This window comes from Musa acuminata, chromosome BXJ3-6 (genome assembly GCF_036884655.1).
Source record: "Musa acuminata AAA Group cultivar baxijiao chromosome BXJ3-6, Cavendish_Baxijiao_AAA, whole genome shotgun sequence".
Taxonomy (NCBI): Eukaryota; Viridiplantae; Streptophyta; class Magnoliopsida; order Zingiberales; family Musaceae; genus Musa; species Musa acuminata.
This window is the reverse complement of record NC_088354.1, coordinates 32,566,980-32,591,519: the sequence shown is the minus strand read 5'-3', so window position 1 is coordinate 32,591,519 and position 24,540 is coordinate 32,566,980. Positions and strand designations below refer to the sequence as shown.

General features: G+C 31.4%; 1 protein-coding gene across 1 annotated transcript; it reads right to left on the bottom strand.

Annotated features, from left to right (window-relative positions):
• Nucleotides 1-21,071: 21,071 nt before the first annotated feature.
• On the bottom strand, nucleotides 21,072-22,584 carry LOC135640630 (cytochrome b561 and DOMON domain-containing protein At5g47530-like). The gene is made up of 3 exons (XM_065155291.1): nucleotides 21,921-22,584; nucleotides 21,570-21,824; nucleotides 21,072-21,499 (listed from the first exon to the last, which is right to left on the bottom strand). Exons 1-3 carry the CDS (start codon nucleotides 22,524-22,526, stop codon nucleotides 21,182-21,184), a joined length of 1,179 nt encoding a protein of 392 aa, XP_065011363.1. The 5' UTR covers nucleotides 22,527-22,584; the 3' UTR covers nucleotides 21,072-21,181.
• Nucleotides 22,585-24,540: the final 1,956 nt, after the last annotated feature.

The following is a 24,540-nucleotide window of genomic DNA, read 5'->3' as shown; positions in this document are numbered from 1 at the left end:
CGGTCAGTTGGATCCATAAGTTGGGTCTGCACACGTCTATGAAGTGCGCCTCGCGTGCCTATGCTCAGACACCAATGCCGCATTTCCATTAGATTTTATATTGATATATTGAATCTAAGACGAATTTTCGAAAAAAAATTTCTAATTTTAGTTTTTTTTTTTTCCTTAGAACGTTTTAACTTTAAAAATTATCCAAACAATGATCTTATTTTTTAAATAAATAATATTTACATTGAAAAACTATTTGAGTTCACATAGGATTAAATTAGATAAAAAATCGATTTAACTTAAATCAAATTTTTTATCATGCATTTACCCACTGATATAACTTGTGTTATATAATCTTTCATCTTTCGACGCTCCCTGTTATATTATTATTATTATCACAATATACTTCACAACCTCCTAGCATCATTGACCTCGTGCGTCATTGTATTTAGGGTTGAGTTCTACCACATTTATAAGTATTGAGTTTCATTGCTAGCAACACTAAGTCGTTTGAGCTTCAATTCTATCGCTATCGCAAGGAGAATTCTAGGGTTTGAGCATTTTCTGTTTTTAAGGTTCCAAAACTATAACATCAACTAACATTATCTGCGATGGAGTTTCAATAATTTTTATAATGTATGTATCCATTTTTATAAAAATAGTTGCTAGGAAATCCAAATTTTTAGTTTATCATTTAGCTAGGGTTCTAGGGTTGCATTGATGTTTACTATTCTAAACAGTGTTCTAAAAACTTTTTTTTTTCTACTACCAATATATATTTTGAGCATTGTTTAAGAAAATAAAATATTTGTTTAGAACAATGTGCTATTTTTGCTTTATTTATTTTATTTTTGATAAATTATAATCATATATATAATTGTGTTTCACATTTAAGCTTCTAATGGGGTCCACAATAATATATGTAAAAATTTTCCTAATAGGTGATGCACCATTATTGAGGAAAAATAAAAAATAATGCATCGCATAGATGTATTATTCAAAACGATCTTAATTTTTTAGAAAAACTTTGAATATGACACTTATGAATATATGTCACTGGTTTTTTATTTTAATAATTTTGTATATTTTTTAGCATTTATGTCTTTTTTATTGTTAAAAATTATAATGTATCCATGCATTTTTTTTTTACATTTTAGCTTTAAATAGATCAACAATATATATAAAAGGTGGATAATTCACTTCTTAATAGTTGTATGTATCTAGTCAATGTACAGTTTCAATTTTGTGAAGAATACGATTCTCCAAAATTTTGATATTTTAAAATTATATAGATGTTTAAAGTTTTGGCCATGTAAAGAGTCTTTATATGTGAAGTGTATCCTTATTGTATAAACAGAATTGTATAAGCAATGAACATATTCAAGAATTTTTTAATATTTTTATAAATTATTCAAATTGTGAACTATGTGTCATTTTTTATTTTTAGCCAACTTTTTCACATTTTCACAGAAATATCATGGATCCCTATAATATTTTTTTACATTTAAGCTTCTAAATTGGTCCAAAAATTTAGGCTAAAGAAAATATTTCTTAATATGGGACACATTATTTTTGCCCAAAATTCAAAAATAGTGAATCGCATTGAAGGACTAGTTCAAATGATCCAAAAATTTTAGAATAGATTTGAATTATACTTAGATGGACATATATCACTAGTTTTTTATTTTAGAAATTTTTTTGATATTTTTATGAATTATTTAGCTTGTGAAACTTTGTGTTATTTTTTATTTTTATCCAGCATTTTCATATTTCTACAGAAATATCATGATTCCATGCAATATTTTTTGATATTTAAGCTCCTAAATTTGTTCAAAATACTTGATAAAAACTTGGGCTAGGGAAAATATTTTCTAATATGTGATACACTATTTTTGCCCAAAATCCAAAAATAATGCATCACATTTAAGGATAATTTCAAATGATTTAAAATTTTTAGGAAAATATATGAATTGGATTTAGACACATATAATTGGTTTTTTATTTTATAATTTTTTTGATATTTTTATGAATTATAACTTTGTGTCATTGTTCATTTTTGACTAACTTTTTTTTTATTTTCATAGAAATATCATGGATCCATGCAATATTTTTTGAAATTTGATCTTCTAAATTAGTACAAAACACTTAATAAGAATTTAGGCCAAAGAAAATATTTCCTAATATGTGAAATATTATTTTTTGCTTAAAATTCAAAAACGATGCATTGCATCGAAGAACTAGCCCAAATGACCTAAAAATTTTAGAAAAAACTTGAATTGGACTTAGATGAACATATGCCACTAATATTCCATTTTAAAAATTTTTAAATATTTTTTTATGAATTATTCATCTTATAAACTAAGTGTCATTTTTTTTTTGGGTCAACTTTTTCTCATTTCTACATAAATATCATGGATCCATGTAATATTTTTTTTATATTCGAACCTCTAAATTGATCCAAAATGCTTGGTAAAAATTTGTATCAAAGAAAATATTTCCTAATATACGATGTCTTGTTTTGTCTAAAATTTAAAAATACTGCATCGTAGAAAATAACTTAAAATTTTAGAAACGGTTTGAATTGGACTCAATGGATATTTGCCATTGGTTTTCTGTATTAGAGATTTTTTTATATTTTTACGAATTATGTGCTATTTTATTTAGCCAACATTTTTTCTATTTCCTAAAAATATTATGGATTTATACTATTTTTTTTTTTGGCATTTGAGTTTCTAAATTAGTTTAAAATACCTAGTAAAAATTTGGATCAGAAAAAATATTTTCTAATATGTGATGCATTATTTATGTCCAAAATATAAAAGAAACAATGCATCGGACATAAGGATTGGTCTAATAAAAAAATCAACTGATATAAGTTTCACATTATCATACATATCCTCATTTAAAATAACTCGCTGAATAATAGTATCTAATATATCATAAATATTAGAGTGAGTTTGTCACCTTTAACGTCTTCTTGTATTTTTTTTAAATTAATTTATTTGTAAAGATATTATCATCATTATCTTTAATTTTAAAACTTAATTTATTTGACAAATGATTTTCACCTAGACTTAATGTTTCACCTAATGTCTGTCTATCGATATCAGCAAGAATTGAAAATATTTCGGGAATTGAAACATTTGTTCTTTTAAAAGATATCAATATATTTATATGATTTTTTTTTTGTATTCTTCGTTCAAAAAGAAAGGAAAAGATAAAAAATAGAAGAAAAGAGTGGACACAGAGGAAGATAGACAAAAAAAAAAAAAAATTTTGTTACTTCTTAACAGAATTTGTTGGTCCTCTTAACAGAATTAAAATATTAAATCGACAGTCGATTAGTAAAATCTTACGGAATCGACGATCCAAAAGTCATTGGTTTGGGTAAAAAAATAATGATTTAACTGTGAAAAATAATTGAGATTCGTGATACGATCGATGAAGCGCTTCTGTGTCGGCTACTCGCGACCTTTCAAATGACATTGGCTGAAGCGTGGGGGTACAGTTTGACGTTCTTGCGGGTCGCAATCTCCCCGGTGTGAACAACGTCTTCACCTTTTCCATCGCGAGCGGTGAGCCACGTGGATTTCGACCAATGGAAGGGCTTCCGACCCTCATTGTGTTGTTCGGCAGGTTAGACCGTTGTCTTCTTGTGGGGGTGGCCTTGTCATCGGACTGGAGAAGCGATCGACCGCCGACCACAAGATGGTCAAAAACAGGAATATTATTGAAGAAGATACGGCTGACGCTGATTGCCACCCCACTGTTGTTGACCAACATCTTGGGTTAAGACGTCATTCGAGACGTCGGCCCACCCAACGATTGCAGGATAAACACGGCGCTATTCTGATGAAGACTGTGTGTTCTTCGAGGATTCCGTGGAGAACGCTTCTTTTAGTGAGTAGGTCCAACACATGCTGTGTCAGTCCGTCTTTAGTTGGTAGCAAGAATTATTAGGTAGATGGAGCAGGTAGCTCCATCTTTTTTATTCGTGATAATATAAATATATATATATATATATAAATATATATAATGGTAAACACTGTATTATTATCTTTCATAATCCACCATCAAACAAGTCATGTCCTCAATCATAAAGCTACAAAATTCTGACAACAAGGTCGAAGCATATACCAAGTTCTAATTGTCTACTGATAAAATATTTAACATGTTACGGTCAGGGATCTTTAACAGCATTAAGTTTCCTTACTCTTCTCCTGTATGAGAAAATATATCTAAATAAATAAAATGGTACTCGAATAATTATTAGGTCTTCTTCTAGTATTCCTTACATTATCAATAATAATCGACTCACATTATTTCTCCATATTTATTTTTAATTATGATAACTTCTACTCTTATCGAAGTTTTTTTTTCACCAAACTAAAGTAAAATTTGACTCTTATGTTAAATTTATTGGAGCGATAAAAGACTTCAGACAAAAAATATTCATAAATCAACATCAAAAAAGAAATTAGAGAGTCGATGCACTCTTTACTTGCATCTTGGTATAAAACTAAAAATTTTATTTTATAAAAAATATTTATAATAAATATCTCTCTCGAGTCAATCCAAATTTAAGTCTTGAATCACTTATATATCTTCTCACATACATTCTGAAGATTTCTTCACTCAATCCTTTCTAAATCCACTAGAGTAGACTTAGGATCCCTCAAAATATTTTTTTTCTATGCCACTCTCTCGCCAAAACATTGAAGTCCAACATTGTAATAAATCCTAATTCATTAATGACTCATCTTCTTATTTAAATTCCTATTTACAATCCTAATCTTTCATATAGCTTGAATCTAACTAGAATTCTTTGAAGCAGTTTGAATCTAATTAAGATTTTAAAATACTTACAAGCACCTTATTTAGGTTTTAAAACCTTTCCCTTTTTCTCACAGTTTTTCTTCTCCAATGATTTTCAATTCGATTGGTAGGTTTAAATTAGTCTCAAATGATTTTCACCTTTTCTTGATCTATTCTAAGTCCTTCAACAAATACTATAAATCCAAGAAAGATAATATTATCAATAAAAATTAAATATTTCTTGAGATTCAAGTAAAGTTTTTTTCTTTCGAAGACTTCTAAAGTGTCAAACTTCCTAAGACCTAGGTCATTACTCTCATCAATGTGGATGGCACATTGGCAAGGTCGAATGATACAACTAGCCACTCTTAGTCTTGAAGGTAGTTTTTCACTTGTCACTTAATCGAATTCTAATTTGGTGGTAGCCACTCCTAAGATCAATCTTGATAAATTTATTTAAAATAAGTCAAAAGGTCTAACATATCATCCAACCTAGGGATGGGGAGTTGGTAATTGATAGTGATTTTGTTAATGACTCTATAATCAATGTATATACGTTAGCTACCATCCTTCTTCGGGGTGAGAAGGGTAGGTACTATACAAGGACTAAGACTTTCTTGTATAAGCCTTATATGAAGTAATTCAATAACTTGCCTCTTGAGCAATAAATGCTTAATGAGATTCAACTAAATCAATGATACGTTGAATGTCACACATTAAATGTAACTCATCATGGAGTTTTCTAGAGGATATGTTAGAAAATTTTTAAAAAATTTATTACATATTAAGGAGTAGCTTAGTCTAAGATTAAAGGGAAGTCTTTCTAGCTACTAAGGCAAAAGCAATTCTTGAGTTTTTGAGCTCGATAAGAAAATAGTTAGATCTCAAAATGTGCAAAGACTTGAATGCAAGTGCAAGTGTTGAAACTACCCTATTAGAGGTACTAGCTCTAATTTTCTTAGGAGGCAAGGGGACCAACTTGATTTTTTTCCCATTGTGCTTAGAAAAATTTTCTAAAATTTCTTAGATATCAAGGAGTAGCTTGGTTTGAGATTAAAGGGGAGCCTCTCTAGCTACTAAGGCAAAAGCAATTCTTGAAACTTTTCACTCGATAAGAAAAGTGTTAAACCTCAAAATGTACAAAGACTTGAATATATGTGTAAGTGTTAAAACTATTCTCTTAGAGGTACTAGCCTAATCTCCTTAGAAGGCGAGGGGACCAACTTATTCTTCTTCCCATTGTACTCAGTAGTAGGTCTTGACTTTGCTATAATAAGTGACATTCATGTTGTGTAACCAACTCATACCAAGTAAGTAATGTATAGGAAATATATCCATGGAAAGCACGTCACACCAAATTTGATCCTTATATATAGCTAAATTAATTAGAAGCAAACATCTCTCGATAATAGGTATATTGGTTTTGCTACCCAAATTATATTGTAAGGTTGTTGATGTGGTTCAAGTTTGAGGCCAAATTTGATTATGGTTGTTTAGGATATTACATTACAGCTACTTCCCCCATCTATGATAATCTTATAATTATCATCATTACACTTAGCGTATATGTGAAAGATGCTAGTGTGATGCCAATCTTCAAAAGTCTTGGGTAGAACCAAGATAACGCACAACTAGAATAGTGTATTGGGTGGTGTCATGTGGTCCCTCATTATCACTTGTGTGTCATTCAGTAGAATCATGCTTAGCAAAATTATTCCTTTAGTCATCATAATCTTGCTCTACATAATTATCGATGAGTCCATTCTCATCTAGGTGTCAGGTTCTATATGAATACTCTTAGCCATAGTGACCATACTTGTGATATTTGAAACGCTATAGTCTATCTCGAGTGTTATCAATAATAACAACCTTACCCTTGTTATCTTGCTTAGGTGGAGTGACACTAGGCTATGTGAAAGTATTTGTGCAAGTGCATGTAAGTGAGTTTAAGCATTTTCAGGTTATATTCCTAAAGTATTATTCAGCTTCAAGAGATCTTTGGAGGATAAGCTCTAAGAAGTCTAGGTTAAAGTGGGACATTTCATATTGAATGTCTTATCCTAGGTCAGTAAAAAAATTAGCTACCATAAAAGTGAGTTCTTTATAAATATTACACATCATGAGTTCGTGAAAATGAGTAATGTAATATGTGGAGACTTGGCGTATGATTAATTACTTCAAGAATTGGTTCCTAAAATAAGAATATACATATTTTTGTTTAAGTTTAAACTTCATCTTATCTCACTGATCTATGAGAACTATGCCAATGCGCTTTAGGTGATACTCTTTACCAATCAAATATAGTCGGGCTAGACAAGTTAACATCATATGAGCAAACCTAACTCTATAGTTCTTTAGTATCTAACACCAATCAAAATATTAGTCCATAGCCACTATTGAGTCCAAGAATGCTTGAGAATCGAGATTCCCATCAAAGTAACATAGATTTAACTTAATCCTTTGGGTTATGTCATCCTCATCATTTTAGTACCTAGGTTTAGGTGCATTTTATGGGTGTCTTAAACTAAGTTATTTGTTATCAGTTATGTGTCTCAACATTTGTCTAAATTAAAATTTTTTATGTGTCTAAATTAAAATTTTGTTATCAGTTATCAGTTATTTGTCTAAATTCATCCTTCAATCTCAGTTATGTGTCTCAACATTTTTAAGACACATAAAATGCACCCATAAAATGAAGGATGAATTTAGACAAAAAATGTTATCTTTATCGAACCAAATTAGGCTCAATTGAAGTTGCTGTAATATTAAAATTATATTAATAAAAGAAGGAAAAAAAAACTTAAAATGAGGCCTAATGGAATTGAGCTCTAAACCTCAAGGTAACCTCTTAAACACCTCTACTCTATTTTGGCCTCATCATTCTTGCCCACCTAATAACCCATGACTCTTTCTCTACTTATTTAGTAAGTCTTTTCACTTTTCTCATGAGAATCATCCAACCTTAACTCTAAGAGAGATTGAAGTAAGAAAAATTTAATTCTTCCCTTGCTATACCTAGGATTTCAGTTTTACAAATTATATATTAAAATTTTTAATTACTTTTGAGTAACCTAAATTTTAAATTAATCTTTAAATTTTTGACATATTTTGTATGAATCTCTTATTATTCTAAAACCTTTAGTAGGATTTTTATTTGAGATTGGTACATAGAGTTATGAGTATCCTAATCTAAGGTATTTAGAATCTCCTATTTTTTGAGAAAGAATTCTATTTAAGCTAAATTGACCCCCTTAGGATATGATTAGATATTATCCTTTTGATATATTTTAAAAGATTCTCTTAGGCTTTTATATTTGATATTGAGTGAATATCACCTCTATGCACTAAAATATGAGATATATAAATTTAGATAATCCCAACCCAATTTCAATAGAATAGAATAGATGTTGATAGTTAAATTAGGAGAGTAATTCAACCTCTAAATAATTCTATTTTAAGTTAAAATTTAGTGTCTATTTATTTTTTATGTCTCCTTTTTTTTATAAAATTTTATAATAATTTAAGATTATTTATTATAAAATAATGAAGTAAAATTTCTTTACCAAATTATGTGATGGTTTGATTGATACTAACAAGTTCATTTAATTATGGAGTGAACTATTAGAAAATTAGTGATGGAATTTAGATGAAATTTTATGTTGAGTATAGTCTACTTTATTAGGGATTTTATTAAAAAAATTTCATGAATTATTGCTTTGAATTATTAGAAATCAATAATTCACGAGGTAGGATTCTTAATTAAGGCATCTTATGACTCTATGATCTTAATTTGATAGGTGTACCACTCTCTAGTCCACTTGATCATTAAAGAACATGATCTTGTACTAACATGTTCATTTTTAAGTTAAATTAAGTAAGTATAAGTTTAATTCACTATAAAATAGTAGTTGTATAAATTATCATATTCATAATATATTCTAAAAAGTATGTTCCGAATGATATGATTGTCATAAGATAAGCATGAGCTAAATGTGAATATATATATATATATATATATATATATATATATATATATATATATATATATATATATATATATATATATATATATATATATATATATATATATATATATATATATATATATGATGACGTGCGATGTGGGAGTGCATAGATATGTTACGACGTACGATGAACGCATATGTTATGACGTACAATGTGAGAGCAAACGTATATATTAAGATGTGTAGTGTGAGAATGCACATATATATTAAGACATGTATATATTATGACATGCAGTATAGAAGTATATATATATATATATATATATATATATATATATATATATATATATATATATATATATATATATATATATATATATATATATATATATATATATATATATATATATATATATATATATATATATATATATATATATTACAATGATATATGGTGTAGAAGTGCACATATATGTTATGATATGGGTTCTAAAAATCCATGAATGTTCTATGTTTCCTACACATGCATATAAGCATTTTGAATTATTTCGACTTAAAAATTTTTCCTCTTTATTTTATATATGCTATATTGTAGGGCTATATTTGCTAAAGAAGCCATAGGATAAAGTGTTTATTATTAAATATCTTATGCTAATGATTTTATAATATTATATACATGAGATGATACATGCTCGTCAAAATGAAACTATAAAGGCTTATACTTAGTGATTACTTACTATAGACCTTATTTTATAATTAAAGATATTAGTACTCACCCAAATGATTGGATAGGGAAGTGAGCACATGCGAGCCTATGCTAGTGCAGATATGGACAATGACCTATGTGCATTTTTACATGTATAACTTTTGGACATATTGTATGGGGTTTTTTTTTGTTATAGGTTATAATTATGTATAAGTGCTAAAATCATTATGTATAGGAAAAACTCTATCATTTTGTTTAGTAAACTAGTATGTTTTAAGATTTCCTACTTTTTCGTTACACTCATATTGATAACAGTAATTAAACTAAAAGTGGTACCATACTTTAATCATGTATGTAGAGTATGGGTATGATTAGGAGTAAAGTGTTATAGATTATCATCAAGATGATCCATTTGCCTCGATAGCAATCGAGTGGCCTTAAGAGCTATCAAGCGCTCTTCAAATGTTTGATAGTGTTCTCTATAATAAACTAGGTGGGCTTCCATAGCCTCAAATTTATTATTGATTTAAACTAATACTTATGTAAACTAATTTAAATTCATCATAGGTTGTCCTAGGTTATGAGCTCATTGGGATGGTATGAGATTTCACTATGGGTTTTTATATAGGTAACATGTGTGCAATCTGGTTACCATGACAACTAAGGCGTTTAAGGAGACTATAGGTAGTATTTTTGGCTATATTTTTTAAGGATAGTTCTCGACTTAAAGGGCTACAAGTAAGCCAAATTTAGATACATTTGAAGATGTGTAGGTATGAAACATAAATAGAACAATACCGACAACGAAAGTTAAAAACCGTTGAAAGTAAATAATGATGCAAGGAAGTAAAATAAGTTATAAAGTACAAAAATGATTGGGGTAAGTGGTGTGGTGTGTGAAGAGTAAAAAATAAAGGGTGTATTGAGAGATAATATAGTCAAAGTGCTTGAGAAAAATAAATAGTAGTAGTGAGAAAAAATAAATAGTAGTAGTGAGAATGTTAGCTCATCTTCTAAACTATGACTTAATTAATTTTTTTAATTAGTTTAAATAATATTTTAATAAATTTAAGAAAATAAGTATAAAATAATTAAATAAATAAATAAAAGGGGTTAGAATACTCACTTTGGGTGGAAGGATAAAAAATAAAGTACGCCAAGAGTTAATCCTAAACAAGATATAATCAAGGGGCTGGATTAATCCTATTCCCTAAGCTAATACATCAATTAAGCTTTGACTATAGGAAATATTTCTTTCATAAATAACTCTTAATATAACTTAAAAAAGATATAATACTCTTGGCCTTAGACGATGAAACAATAGTTGAGCGAATGACCTAGTAGAATAGGTGGTGTATAGGGTGGTGGTTGTCGGGGCACATTAACAGTGATCAGTGGTTGATGTCGTTGCTTTGTTTGGTAGTGGTGGTGTTATTGTGATAGTGATCGTGCTGCTACGATGATTGAAGACAAAGAATAAGGGTGGTGGGGAAAAGGAAGGAAAAGGAAAGAATAAATAGGGTGGAGCCTTTCACCCATGGGAACTCTCTCCTCACTTAAATATCTCACATAAGATTCTTAGTAGCTATAAGCTCTGAACTCTCTATTCATTCATTAATTCTAAAATATGGGATTTACAAATAAAAGGATAGATGTCTCTTGGATAAGTACCACATGCATCCTTCTAAAAGAGAAATGGATAGAGATCCATAATAAAAATAAGAGCACACGTACCACATATCTCCTTCTAGAGGAGTGGTGAGTAGGGATCCATAAGATAGGGACAAGAGTACACACTTACATAAATGCCTCATGTCCCTTCTAGAAGAGAGAGGGTTAGAGATTCAAAGGATGAAGTCATATGCCCACTCCAAGATCTTTTACCACATACACTTTAAAATGTGTGCAGATATCACCTATGATGATTCAGCTCAAGCCTAAAGCCCAATATAATGTGTTCCATACCCAAATTCTACTATAATCTAATAAATAAATATATATATATATATATATATATATATATATAATTTTTTATTAGATTATAGTAGGTCCTAAATATGCATTTAGGCCTATATGGGTCCGATGTAATTATCCAAAATTTTTCACATCCTTTTAGACCATTGTAATGATACGATGGTATTCTGATCCTTCGTCGGCTCTTTGCTAACTCTAATTTTTGGGAAAGAAGAAAAAAAGACGGCGAAGGTGGATGAGTGACACAATGTTGATCCGAAGATATTTACTTTTCTAAAATAATTTAGTGAATCTTGAAAAAAAATAATTAGAATAGAATAACAAAACTGGAATTTAAGCCCAAGTTAATTTTCTAAATAAATTGTCCAATAAAATAGAACCACCGAAATATGTGGACTAACTGGAAAAATATCATCAGTTCATGGTTAATAATCAACGTTGTAGTTGCTGTTCTATTATATTGACCGAATGGGTCAATATAAGCCATATCAGTGATTAGAGGCCTTTGATGATTAGCTATAGTCGATACTTTACATGAAAACTAAATAGCGACATTAACGAGCAATAAAATGGCACTTCTTCGATAAGCCATCGCTGCATATTGCTGCGTAAATTCATGCATTCAAGATTCGTTATCAACAAAAATATTGTATACATACGAAAGAGGAATCATATCATCATATTTAGCAGTGAATACACGCTTTCCTTATCATCCTTTTCTGAGGCAGCAGCAGCAGCAGCAGCACATAAGCAAATCCATGCAGATCTCTCCTGTGGCCACCCTCAAACCCTAGCAGAAGAGAAAACCCCACTCAAGTCAGCACAGCACTGCCCATGAGATCCCCTCTTCTCTTCCGTGTTGCCCTCCTCCTCCTCCTCTTCTTCTTCTTCACCTCTCAAGCTGTGGCCCAGCGAAAGCTGCTGCAATTGGAATGGGAGCCGATCAGAGACCTAAACGATCCATCCATCGATAAGGTCATACACTTCGCGGTGTCGGAGCAGAGCTGGACACACTGGGGGCTCGCCTACACGCTCATCAGCGCGGAGAGCGGCGAGCAGCTCTCGGGGCCTGAGGGGGCGTACTACCTCATCAAGCTCAAGGTGAAGCCCCAAGACGAAGATGTTGGGATCTTCCAGGCCTCGGTGTAGGAGTCTAAGACGCAGAACTACTTGCAGCTCATATTCTTCATGCGGCTTTAAGGCTGCCGAGGGAAATGATGGTAGATAATGATGTCCGGTCCGGAAATAACAATGAATAAGGTATACATATCTCTCTGATCCAATGCTACAACAGTGTTATCAGCAGCAGCTAGTTTGAAGGCATTAACATCGATTACATGGCACGATGATCATACATATAGTTTTTGAGGATTTGTAAGGATTATATGCTGAAAGTAGATTAAATATTGGATAAATATAAGAAACAATTGCTTCACAGAAACCAACTAATCATGATTAACTACAATGATATATGTGGATCACTCGTGGTCATTCAATCGTATTTTATGATTGAATTGGAGTATATCATTTGTATAGCACTCCTTCGTCATTTCGACTTGCATCATAAACTTGGGTTTTGCTCATATGTCAAAGTTTAATTGACTTGCTCGTAAAAGATGATACTAAAATATATATTGAATTTTTTTCTGATAACTTAAGATCTTAAGTTTTATAATAATCCAATCATATTTTTTAAAAAATATTTAAAATCTATGTTGCTCATCACTCGACGGTGTTATTGATAATCGAGGACAAAGGTCAGGCAACGATCATGATGGCAGGGTTACAACGCTATTGGGCATCATGGCCCTATGCTATGTCATATGATGGATTTATTATTCGGTTGTCGACATCAACAGAGGTAATTGAGATTAACTTTTCTCCTCAAATATCTAGCAAGGGAAAGGTAAAATAAAAGAACTTGTCAAATAATCTTGACTGTCTTAGTTTTTTTTTTTACCAAAGTGAATATGCATTTCACTGTGCTCAAAATAAATATGCATTTAACTTTTTGGTAAAACAATAGTCAACCATTTATCTTGAATCTTGTAATTAGGTAGGGAAGGACATATGCATGTCACATGCTGCCACCAAAGCTAGCCTCAAACTTAAATCTTATTATTAGAAGCATTGTAGACTTATATAAGGAATTTGAGTTTTCAAATTTCTCATATTTTTAGCAAAAGAAATCATGTCACAAATTGGTTGGCTAAGTTTTTTAAGGTAAACAAATGTTTTTATTGGTGGGTTATTGGAGTTAGATTTATTTTTTTGGTTCGCCTTGATGTAAATGGTGATATTTTCGCTCCTTTCAATAAATTTTAATTCTCAAAGAAAAAAAATAATCTCTAACATCATCTCCGTTCAATAAATATTAATTCTTCTTTCTAAAAAAAAATACTTATCTCAAAATAGTTACTGCCATGGTTGAAGACGAAAAGATCAAAATTCTATAGGAGTTTGCATCATTAGTGTTTATGCTTTGACCAAAGTTACCAAATTATCCTTAGAATTTGATAATAATTATATCTCTTTTTTTTTAAAGAATAAATAGTAATGGTGGTTGAGTCCCGAATTTTGATGATAAAATTATTTGATGAGTTTGATGAACTAATATGCTTTTAAAATAAGTGACGTAGAAAATAACTTTTTCATAGACCCGAATCACCAAATGATCAAATATCAAGCTAAAGAGTTGAACGTTATGTTGAAAGATTATCATATCAAAATTGGATATTGAGTTAAAGGGTTGATTGACATATTAGATATTAGACTTTGTGTTATAGTTCTAAGCATCATACCATAAGGATTAGATATTATGTCGAGAGATCAGATATCATGCGAAAATAGACATGCCAAATGAATGAGCAATATATCGAAAGATAGGACCATGTATATAAATGATTAATGAGTCAATGTCTTAATTAAGGTTATTTTGGATCGGTATTGGGTTGAGATAGAGCTCATTTGTTATGAAAGTCATTGGGCTTAAAGTAAGGTCGAATTGGGCCATTAGAATGTCAAACTAATAGCCTAAAACAATCTTGAATAGTGATGCTATTAGGCCTAAGCGGTGGTATTGCTTGAGTTATCTGACAAACACAAACAATACTTTGTCAATTTTTCCGATGGTAGTATCACCTAAGATAGTGGTGGTACTATCTAAAATTTAAATTTTATGATAGTATGACCATCGAAGTTCAAATTTGTGGCTGGTGTCAATAGTTTTGATAGTAATACTACCGAATATAATTGATAGTATTGCTCATACCTTAAAATTTTTTGAATTTAAATTTGTGACTCTATTTTGAAATCTTTTAGGAACCATAAATATCTCAATTGAGCTTAGTTGATGGAGTATCTATTTCTAAGTTTGTGAATTACTATAGCTTTCTCTTTGGCCATTATTTGGGTCTCTTCCTCCCTCTTGAGTTTATTCATGATACTAAATTGTAGGAGGTGAGAGTTTATAAAAGAGTGAGTATGAAGGTTCTCTCCCAAGTTTGGAAAAGAAAAAATATTATAAAGGGTTATTGATCTTTATCCGTCGAAATAATATTAGTAACGAAAATTGATGGCTTTGAAGGAAGAGGAATCGGGAGTAGACATAGGTCAAAAAGACTAAACCACTATAAATCGACTTGCTTCCTTTTCTTATGGATTTTATTTGTGATTGCTCACTTATTAACATTTACACTAACTTGCACTCAATACTTGATTAATTATATTTTTGATATGTATTAGTTTTTGATCAAAATTTAAAATTAATTAAAAATACATAGCACTAACTCAACCTCTCCTCTTAGTGCCATTAAAATCCTAACAATTAGTATCAAAGTCTAATTCTCTCATTTGAATTAACATCCAAGAGAGAGTTAATGATATTTGTAGATAACCAAAAGAGTCACTCTATCACACGTCCTTTTATGTTTAATAGAATGACCTACACTTATTGAAAAATTAGAATGAAGATTTTATTGTTTTCTATATATTATGATTTATGAAATATAATTAAATTTGATTTTTAAAAATTTATTAAACTGGTAAATGAATAGAATGATCTTGAAAAAAAGGATATTTTTCTTAAAGACTAAAGATATTAATACTTTATTTTATGATTTAGATAAAAATAAATTCGACCAAGTTTTTACTTGTGATACTACAAATGACATATGACACATACTTGTAGTCACACATGAGGGAATCAATAGAGTAAAAGAATCCAAAATTAATCTTTTAGTTCATAGTTATGAGTTATTTAAAATGAAGTCAAGTGAATCTATTAATGATGTATATATCTGTTTTATGGATGCTGTTAATGAATTAATTTTTTTTAATAAAAATTATACTAATTTTGAATTAATAATCAAAATTTTAAGGTATTTTTTATATAATTAGGATCCAAATATAATTGCGATCTAAGAAGTTAAAGACTTGAACAACCTTTCATTTAAAGAATATATAAGATTTTTAGTAACCTATTAAATAACATGTAAAGCTCGTGATAAAGAAGAAGAAAACATTAAAAAAAAAAGGGAACAATATTTCTCTCAAATCCAAGCGAGATTGCTTAGGTGAAAGTGATGATGATGAAGATATAACACTTTTCATAAAAAATTACAAAAATTATAAAGAAAAATAAGATAAATCTAGTGTAAAGAGAAGGAAAGATTAAAAGTGAGCTCAAGAAAAATACAGTCATATGCTATGAATACGAAAGTGTAGGTATTTCAAAAATAAATACCCACAATTAAAGAAGAAACCATCATCCCAAAAAAGAGAACCCATTCAAAACAATATGAGATAGAGGTAAAAAAACAAATCAACTAAGAAGTAATACATTATACCTTAATACCTTTTGACAATGAGGTGACAAATTTTTTTGAAACCTCTTTATCATATGATAAACTACTTGAAACATTCGTTAATTTATATGATAAACTCAAAAAGATTAATAAAAAATATAGTTTATTCAAAAGGATCATGCCTCACTTGCTAATCAATTTAATGTATTGAAAAATAAGCATGACTATCACAACTTTTATTCCTTGTACTAAATGTGAAAATTTAGAATTATCTTATCTTGAACTTAAATAGGAGTTATTCCAAATATCAATAGATTTGCATACTTTAAAAAAATAAAAAAGGACTTATTTATCATGAAAGAAAAATTAAAAAAATACTTGAAAGATTGAACTCATAGTAATGATATAATAGAATCACTTAAAAAGAAAATTATATTTTTACGATAAACCTTAAAGAAATTTAAAGTAGGAAATGAGTCCCTTGATATAATTCTTACTAAACAAGATAGTGTATTTAGAAAAGAATGAATTTACTTTATGCATAATAGCAATAATGGCACTCATAAGATCACCAAGTTTGTTAATGGACCAACTTCACATATCTCAATAGCACACACCTCATTTAAATGCATATATAATATTTAAGGAAAATATGATCATTATGTTTACTCATGTTCTTTTAAGGGATATAATCCTTCTAAAATTGTTTGAATTTCTTAGGAATCATTTAAATCCAAAGCCTAAAGGTAATAAAGATAATTCTAACCTTAAAGAACCAAAGTTAAATGAATATTAATATCAATCTTTTTTTTCTTATAGGTTTATACTCTAAGCCAAAGCTAGAAGTATAAGAGAACACCTTGAAAACGGACACTCAAGACATAATATGATTGAAGATCTTATAATGTTTCAAATATTATTAGCCAAGATAAATGATATATCACTTTTGGTAAAAACTATAAAGGAAAAATCATTAGTATGAGTAACACATCCAACTTTATGACATAGAATACTACATACAAGAATCAATTATGTTGTGTGGAGATTTATGTAAGTGTAAGTTCACAAAAATAATTAACAATACATCATTAAAATATTTATTAGTTCATACAACATAAATAATTTGATTTAAAAAATGACATACACTTGTCATAGACAAAGACAACAAATATTCTAGGATCCATTTTTCACTAAATATGAGAACAAATTATTTTATCAATTTTTGTAAATATTTTAAAAGATATTCTACATTGAAAATGTTTCTGGGTATAAAAAGTTGCTAATATTACTTTTGATGGATTTACCCAGCATAATTTCTTTATTTTAAGGATTTTCAAATATATCATACCGTAATGTATTTGAATATTTTATGCTTATGATTGTATTGAAAATTAATATGCTTGATTTTAAGAAATTTATGGTTGTAAGGGGATAATTCATATTTTTGATATATCTATTTTTGTGGCATAAGAATATTTTGATGATGAAATAAATGATAATTATAATATGAAAAAATTGTCTCTCAAAGTCTATGATTTAGTGAGAGTATAGTGTTGAAATAGTATGATGATCATTTTATATTTTGTTTCATATTTTTCTTGTTTCTAATGACAAAAAGGGAAAGGATCTTGAGAATGATTTAATTCACGTCTTGAGTTTCCTTGATGTCTTATTGAGTTGACTATTTTGGTTTCATTGATACCTTACTTATAACTATTGAGTCTTTTGATATATTTCATGAATACTTTAAAAAGTAAATATCATATTTGGATGACCTATTAGTTTGTCTTACTTGAGTTGATTACTTTGGCTTTATTGATATCTTATATGCAATTGTATTTTAGAAAGTAAATATCATGTCTAGAAACATATGAAAATGACTTATCACATAATGAAATAAAAGTTCAAAATTTTGAATTATTTGTGTGCTCCTCCTTTTGCTAATGATAAGGGGGAGAAATATGTAAAGACTTATGACTTATGAATCTTTTTTTTATGTTAATGACTTATGTTGGATTTTATGATTTCCCTTACTTATGACTTCTTAATTTTCATGGCTTGTAACTTATGTTTCTTTCAACTTTATGATTTCAAGACTTGTGACTTATGAAAGTCTTTTGTGCTTATAACTTATGTTGGATTATATGACTTACCTTATTCGTGATTTTTCGATGTTCGCTTGTGACTTATGTTTTCTTTTTTATTTTATGATTTCAATAACTTATGAATTATGACTTATGTTTCTCTTGAATTTACGATGCTTATAGCTTGTGATTCATGACTTATCTCTCAAATTTTGATATTCATGACTTATAACTTTTATGAATTTATAATCGTCATATTTTGAATTTATCTTTGATAACTTAATATTAAAATCCTTCATATACCATGATATCAGATTAATTTTTATTTTCATACAATTGGATCACTTATATACTCCCTTTTATTTGCTTATGACAAGAGGAGAGAAGATATATGACTAAATGTAATAAAGAGCAAATAAAAAATACTTGTAAAATATTTACTTAATACAATTTGAGACTCACGACGCCATCAAATTAAATCTCATATTTTTATGGTATATAAACAAGTAGAATCTTGTTAAAACCTATCATAATACTATAATATCATAATTTTTAAGTTTTAAATTATCATGATTCTTGTAAAGTTATATTTCAACTTGATATATTTTGATACTCATGATGCAATTGTATACTTATGGTATATATATATAGGGGGAATTTTGCTAAGTCTCTAACATTATTTTATTATCAAAAGGAAAAAATTATTGAATTTTAGATTTTGATAATGGAATTAATTGATAAGTTTGATGAACTAATATGCTTTCGAGATAAGTAATGCAGGAAATATTTTGATCATGACATAGGCCACTAAATAGCCAAATATCAAATTAAAGAGTAAAATATTATGTCGGGAGGTTATCATGTCGGAATTGAATATTAAGTCAGAAGATTGGTCAACGTGCCAAAGATATGACTTCATGCTATAGGTTCGAGCATCATATTAGAAATATCGGATATTACATCAGGAGATTGGATATTATGGGAAAGTCAACATACTAGAGGAACACACGATATGCGAATGATACAAAGTGCGAGAAGATCAATCGATATGCTGAAAGAATAGATAACGTGTCAAAACCTTTAAAGATATGTCTGATGAATGGTTGATAAGTTAAGATCTTAATTAAGATTATTTTGGATCGGTATTAGGCTAAAATAGAGCTCACTTATTATGAAAGTCATTAGGCTTAAAGCAAGGTCGAATTAGGATTGTTAGAATACCAAATTAATGGTCTAAACCAAGCCTAGGTAGTGATATAGCCAAGCTCAAATGGTAGTTAACCTTTTCGACAACAGTATTGCCTAGGGTGATAGTAATTGTATCGCCTATGACAATGGTAGTATCGTCGAAAATTTATAATGGTAAGACCATTGGAGTCTAGATTTGCAATTCTTGTCAAAAGTTGTGATGATATGATGTAATCAATAATATCATTCATACCTCAAAATTTTGAATACTTCAATTTTTGGCTCTATTTTATAGCTTTTTGAGGCCAACAAATACCTCACTCAAGCTTGGTTGATAGAGCATTTATTTTCGAGTTTGTAAAGTGTTATAGCTTTCTCTTTGATCATTATTTGAGACTCTTCCCCTCTCTTGAGTTTAATTATGATACTAAGTTATAGAATATGAGAAGTCTCTTGTAATAGAGTGAGTGTGAAAATTCTCTCTTAAGTTAAAAAAAAAAGTATTGTAAAGGGTTGTTTATCTTAATTTATTAGAAATAAAATCAGTAGTGAAAACTGATGATCGAAGGAAAATGAATCAAGAGTGAGTGTAGGTCGTAAATATCATACCATTGTAAATAGGTTTACATTCTTTTTCTTACTTATGAATTTTATTCATGATTGTTTACTTATCATCATTCACTTTGACTTATATTTAATAAGTGATTAATCATATTTTTGATACATATTATTTTTAGATTAAATTTAAAAATATTAAAAATATTACAGCAGCAATTCGCTCTTTCTCTTACTACCATTAATCTTCTAATAATGATGACCCATAAATTGTCGAATACAAGCTGAAAGTAAACTATCCATGTTCAATATTTGATAAGCTATTTCTAGCTCACGATTCTTCTAAAATTTCAGTGAAAATGACAATTGTAGTTTTAAAGATGGGGTAAAGGTAAAACATTTGTGATTAGATAAAAAAGAAAAAAGAAAAAAAAAAGTCTATATGAGTGTTTCTTAAACTAAAAATAAATAGATATTAAAATTCTTTATTGCTTTAGACTTTCATGATTTTATGTTTTGAAGAGATGCACAGTCCATGTATATACTACTTTGGTCATGATCGTGATATTGACATTTTGGTTTTCTTTTATTAGGACACAGATATGCGTCGATCATTGTGATCACATCGAGCACTACGGGCACTAAAAATATTTTATATATTTTTATATCAATTATTACAGTTTTGAAAGTGTAGTGGTAAGTAAGGGTGATAACATATTCAAGATTCGATGTACTTTAAAAAGGGTGTGGGCCCAACCATGTTTGTGACTCAAGATGGACTGGTATGGGAGTGGGGCCCGTGCTTGGAGTGCGGCTCAAGATGGTCCAAATCATTAGCTAGTTAGGCTCGCGTTAGACCTGTGGTTGACTTGATTCGAGTTAGGCTCGGGTCGAACTCTCCATACATACACACAAACAAGGAAAATTCTCGCTATAATAACACAATGGTTAAGCAGAAAATTAAACCGAGGAAAATTAAAGGAAAAAAAAGGGAAAAAAGCACAAGAGGCCATCCGATCTCTCTGTTCCAACAAATAAATTAATATGTGGCTACAATACAGATATCCAAGTGATGCCCTACATAACAAGCCTCAGCATCATCTACACTACCTGGTGTTGCCTCACACCATATCCATTTGCACCATTAACACCATGGTGGGACTTCTCCGAGCTCCTCGACCTCCGCCTTAGAACTATAGGCCATGTCACAGCTTCCAGAACCAGTGCGACGCCGCCGAGCGTCGCGATGACACCGATGTAGGCGTGCTTCCACTTCTTTGCAGGATCCAAGATGTCAAATCCTTCGAATATGTTCACAATACTCAAGATTATGATGCAGTATCCAACCGAGTGGTGGTACACATTCCAGTATATCCTGTACTTGTGCTCCTTGTTCGGCCTCAGAAGCAATGCAAACACCTGCGCAACCAAACGATCTTGAGTTGCAAAGAGATCTACGGTGTAACTGTTTAACGAGAGGATTGATCACCTGTACTGTTGCTAGGCAGAAGAGGGCAATTGCGATGTCTCTGTGCTTGTGGTACGTGATTCCAACGGACTCGCTGCCGAGCTTGAGGCCAAGGCCCCATCCTGAGATCCCAATTATGTATGCCGAGCATTGGCAAGCAACATGGAGATAGAACCAGGCAGGGTCTGCTGCTTTGAACACCTTCACGTGCCTCGCCATGATGGCTCCAATGGGCATCAGAATTCCCCAGCCGATTGCATTCAACACGCCGTGGATCTGCAACCCGATCCAAGTGCATGAAATATACATGATACAGAGAACGATCATAAATGAATTGCTCAAAAGATCCTACAAATTAGCTGTGCAACTTACGTTCTTGCGGCGCAGCCTCGAATTGCCTCCGGCGGAACCCGCCTCGCCGGAGAGGAAATCCAGGTTGTTCTTAGACAACAAGTTGTCGCCGGCCGGGTGGCCGTTGGGCACGCCGTTCTGCAATTGCGTCGACGCCTGCCACGCCGTGTTCAGCTTCGTGCTGTTGTTGGGTAGCTCCAGCGTGGCGAAGATGGTGTAGTACCCGTTCGCGTACTCCGCCTGCTTGCTGTACACTGGGAAGCTCAGGTTCTCGTCCTTCACGTCGCTCGCCTCCACGTTGTAGCCAGAGAACTTGGTGGTGTACACCGTGACGGCGCCGTTGGAGCCCGGAAAGGCGAGGAAGGCGTTGGCTCCGATCATGCCGCTGCCGGTGGGATTGACGGCCCACGCGACCCAGCCGGAGGATGACTCCGGCGCGCGGTAGGCGACGTCTACCGTTCCATTGGAAGAGTGGTAGTTCCAGTGGAGGGAGGCACCAAGGTAGGGGAGGGAGTTGCAGGAGGAGTAGAGCCTGTTGCCGGAGAAGGTCTCGCTGACACAGCTCTGGGCTGTCGAATAGTGCAGTAGAGACAAGAAGAGGCACAGGGAGATGATGGCTGGCTTCATGGTTGGAGCTCAATTGCTTCTGCTTTCTGTTGATGTGTTGCAGTGGGCTGCTTGTGGAACGGGGAAAGAGGAGGTTGGAGTGTTTATATAAAGGATAAGGAAGAAGGAAAAGGGTGAGGGGAGGTGGGGGTTGTTGGGTAGTGTAGAAGTTTCTTGCTTCCACTACATGTTTTCTATATTCATGTTAGGGTATTAATGGTGGATGCATGCGATTGGTCCCACGATAGTGGAAGATTATATGAAGTAATAAATCAATGTAATTGCCTGTGCACCTCTCTCTCTCTCTCTCTCTCTCTCTACTTTTTCTTTATCCTGCTCTAAAACCTACCTCATTGAACAAGTCTGAGGATCGAGTCATGTATAGCTGCAACCTCCATGGCCTACCCATTCAAAGCTGGTGCAGTAAGCAGGCAGGCAAACGCCAAGTGAAAGCTGATGAAGAACAGTAACAAATCTAATGCAACAAAAAATACTATATTATGACTCTTTTTCTTCTTTCTTTGTTGCTTTCCCAATCTCTTTTGATCAGTGCTGCTGCTGAAGCTTATTCAAAGTTCTGGATAACTTTTCGTACTGTGTTCTCATACTTGGAAATCTATAAGAACAGTTGATGTTTTCAACAGGTGACTGTTTCGCCTACCCACACTTTGCCATCGCGTGTTGTTCTCCACCTGCCATCGCCAACCCTGCACTTAAGGATTTGACCTAATCTCCCATATAGCGAAAGCGTCCTAAGTCACGACAACCGTTAGACGAGAATTCGACGGTGATGGGGGCTTTGCTGCAAACATGCATCCAAGAGTAGGTCAACAACCCCACCACAGAAAAGACAGGCCTGCCACGAAGCATCGGGGGCGTGAGTCCTGCACTCGCCTAAGGCATGGGATTCGTCCTCCCCAGTGGGGTCCAATTGCTTAGCCGATCAATACCAAATTGATAGGGTTCTAACCTCAATTATATTAAACTATTAATGCTTATCTAAAAAGGAGGTTTAAGATCGAACTGGTTGAACCAGCAGATGACAACATGAAGAAGAGTGGACTGACTTAGCCCATGCATGCTACAACGTTCTACATGGATGTGGTAATTGAAGGCGGCCAACTTGGAGCAAGTCAAACCAGATAGTCCAAGCCTACACTTTCACAAGCACTTGGTCCAACCTTAGTTGCATGTAATCTTAGTAAATGCATGCTGGCTAAGTGGACTAAACCAACGAGGTGTTGGATGAGATCATCTAAATTTGTTTCCATTTCATTCTCATCTTTGAATGAATAAGTTCCACGTGCTAGTGTTCCATGATGAATCATCTCAAGTCCATTCGCTTACGATGTAGTTGACTTTTCCATAGTTGATAAGATTTGTCTAGGATCCAACTTGGTCTCCCTAGACCCATTAAGCATCGAGTGATCTAAACATCATGTGCAAGAGATGAAGTTTGAGCTGGTTCTATAGACATGTGGTCTAATAATAGTTTAAAGGTCAACTTTTTTTCCTTGAAACTTACGAATTGAATTTTCTAGATTTTTGGGACTATAAACAAACTTCAAAGTAAAAAAGATAAAAGATATATAGATAAAGCTAAGAATGCCATAATTATGGATTCATTAATCTTATACAAGAACTAAAATGCAATTTGAACTATGTTATAATCAGTATGAGCCTATGGCATTCACATGTCTAAGGTGACAATTGACAACCTACCAAACTAAAATTAAGGAATTATTGAGTACACAACTTAAAGAGCACCCTAGATCTAAAGAAATACATTTAAGCTATATATATATATATATATATATATATATATATATATATATATATATATATATATATATATAAAGTGTTACTTTGGATTACTTTTGCATGCATATGTTTTGTTTTATTTTTATTTTTTATTTTTACATTCTTCTTGTTTCTTTTCAAATTTGTTTCTAGTTTTCCAATTCAGCAAATGTCACTGATGCTCATTTATTATTTGCAGTCAACATATGTGATGTTTACTTCAATACCTAGCCTA